This window comes from Colobus angolensis, unplaced genomic scaffold (assembly GCF_000951035.1).
Source record: "Colobus angolensis palliatus isolate OR3802 unplaced genomic scaffold, Cang.pa_1.0 Scaffold214, whole genome shotgun sequence".
Lineage (NCBI taxonomy): Eukaryota > Metazoa > Chordata > Mammalia > Primates > Cercopithecidae > Colobus > Colobus angolensis.
Window position 1 is genome coordinate 1,058,673 of NW_012115311.1, and position 2,941 is coordinate 1,061,613.

Genomic DNA, 2,941 nt, shown 5'->3' on the forward strand with positions numbered 1-2,941 from the left:
GATCCGCCCGTCTCGGCCTCCCAAAGTGCTGGGATTACAGGCTTGAGCCACCGCGCCCAGCCACAAGGTCTAATTTTAAAAATGCCTTCAATTTTGTATTTTTTAAGAGCTAAATGTGGGTAAAGTATAGGAGCACTGCATTTACAGTCCATTATTTTTTCCAACTGAGAAGAGTGATGCCCCAAAATGCACTGCTCAGCTAGATGATGAATGGGCTATCAAGAACTATAAAATATCTCTTCCTAATGAAGGGGAAAGTTTAGGCTTTCACATTCATAAAATACCCAAAAAGTAGACTGAAAAAATGCAAAGACAAATCTCCAAATACTATCTCACCAATGCTAAGTTGATTCTGACTGGAATTAGAATAATAACAATATTTAACTTATTCTTTGAAAAAGTTTTTAATAAGCTATTTTTTTACATGTACACTAGTAATCTTAAAAAGACAAATATTAACTATCAAAAGTTAAATACTATACAATTTATGAGAAATATAATTTTGTGAATTTGAAAAGTAAAAGGGAGGTAACTACTAAATGGATTAAATAAGAAAATTCTACTTTTTAAGACATTTTAACCAGACAGAAAGTGATAAATTACTAATTTAAGTAAACACTAAAAACTTTTACTGAAGCCGGAGACCTTATACTATTTTAGATCAAATCTTCATCTACACAGCTTTAAATAAACCTTAAAAAATCTTTTCTAGTACATATAAGGCTGCTAAAAAGAGTGCATGACTGGGGGAAAAAAGGAATATGCTAGAATGTGAACTACTGAAGAATAGAAATACATTTCATTCATCTTTATCCCTGGATTCCTAATGCAATGCCTGGTTCAAAGTAAAATGCTTAAACGTTTGCTGTTTTGAAGTGAACTGGGGCAAATATGCATTTCCACCTCTGATCCAGTTTTCACTCCATTATTAAGCACCTCTGGAGTACCTGAGCTGCTCCTGGTTGTTGGCTTTTGACTTTAAATTGAGTAAAGTAAGCCAATATGCATTCATTTTTTACATCAGCCTCAGAACCAAATCATCACTGGGCTGTGAATCTTCTCATGTACTGATACTTATCTGCTGGACAACAGTTAACATCAATGTGCAAAAGTAATGCATTTTCAATGCAGGATAAATATGTTCATCTGAATACCAATGGAATAAAGGCCCTGTTTCTCCATGTTTTAAATAACAGATACATAGCATCTTAAATTATGACTTAATTAGCAATTTTTAGACACAGAACATAATACACTGTATTACAATGCAATGTGGTAGGCTTCCATTTTAGGAACCAAAATAAATTTCACATGAAAAAATATTTATTTTAATTCACATCAAATACATTTAGAATAAATCTAAATTTTTAGCATCAAAGTACTTACAAACAAACACAGATAAACTTTGGATGTGTAAGTCTCCATTCTGTCCTAAAAGCATATACAAAAAGCTCTCCTGCAACTATTGATCACCACCTCGTTGCCTTAAATTCCTAGATTTTCCATTTTCAGTTCTTCTCTTTTTGAAGACTGGGGCCACTCCTTCTGCCACAACTCCAAGACAAGTGACTGTTTTTTCTTTAAATACCACTTTGGGTACTCCACCACCATCAGCTTCAGAAGTTGACACATACTCATTTTCAGTGCTTGGAAGTTCCAAATCTACCTCCTCACTGGAAATAAGAGTTAAAACCAGTAAACGACAGGGTAAGACAAACATTTTCATATAATCAATGCCCCAAAATCAGCTTTCTAATGAAAATACATTAAAAGTTGCTCATTTTGGAGTAGGAATTACTTTAAAATACTGACTTTAGAATATTATTTAAGATACTGAGCACTTATTCAGGTGGATAAATGCCGGGAGAAGGTCTATGTATTAATTTATTCCTGTTGCACAAAGGATGCATTATCTAAGAAAACTTTTGCTTGGGCTTATATATAAGCAGTACAAGTAAAGGGATAAGGCGGTTGGACATGATGGCCCACGCTTGTAATCCCAGCACTTTGAGAGGCCGAGGCAGGAGGATCACTTGAATTCAGGAGTTTCGAGATGCGCCTGGGTAACATGGCGAAACCTCATTGCTACAAAAACTACAAAAATTATCTGGGTATGGTGTCATGTGCCTATAGTCCTAGCTATTTGAGAGGCTGAGGTGAGAGGATCATTTCAGCCTGGGAGGCAGAGGTTGCAGTGAATTGAGATCTCATTTTCCTTGTGTAGAAGATTGAATGGAGCTGTATGCCTAGCACTCCTTTTCTAAGAATAGCCCTTCAACCATCCACATGATTAGTTATAAATAATCAGTTGAGTGGTCCTGATATCAGTACCTGATTAAAAAGAGCCTATCACAGTACCGTACTCCCTAGATAGTCAACTGGTCCATGAAAGAGCAAGTTAGTCACATCACACCCATCAGTCTCACCTATGAGATTTTGGAACATGGACCAGATAGATCGTTATGTTTAACTCTAAGTAGCTGAGAGCATAAAACCTGTTGAAAAACACATATAATTCTATTTGGAGAATGGAGCTCTGCAGAAGGCAGTCTATTCCGAGGATTTTTTTCTTTTTAAAACAGGGTCTTGCTCTGTCTCCCAGGCTGGAGTGCAGTAGTGCCATCATGGCTCACAGCAGCCTCCAAATTCTGGGCTCAAGTGAACCTCCTGCCTTAGCCTCCCAAGGTACTGGGATTATAGGTGTGGACCACTGCACCTGCCTGGCCAGTAAGGACCTTCTTTACTATCAGTTATCATAGGCTGTTTTAAGTTATAAAACTAAATAGCAACACTGAATCCTATAGAAATTACTTTGCTGAGTAATACTTGAGTTGCTGCAATATTTGCTTATCTATTTAGTTTTTACAATTTTTTTTTTTTCTTTGAGACAAGGTCCTACTCTGTTGCCCAGGCTGGAGTGTAGTGGTGTGAACACGGCTCA

At 36.6% G+C, this 2,941-nt stretch overlaps 1 protein-coding gene across 2 annotated transcripts in view; it reads right to left on the reverse strand.

Annotated features, from left to right (window-relative positions):
* Positions 1-385: 385 nt before the first annotated feature.
* Positions 386-2,941, reverse strand: part of WBP4 (WW domain binding protein 4) — a 22,995-nt gene continuing 20,439 nt past the window's right edge. The window contains exon 9 of one of the 2 annotated variants that reach the window (XM_011942972.1): positions 386-1,673. In XM_011942972.1, the coding sequence (XP_011798362.1) occupies positions 1,463-1,673 (211 nt within the window). In that variant the 3' untranslated portion in view covers positions 386-1,462. The remainder of the gene's footprint in view (positions 1,674-2,941) is intronic. The other variant, XM_011942971.1, reaches the window with a different exon arrangement.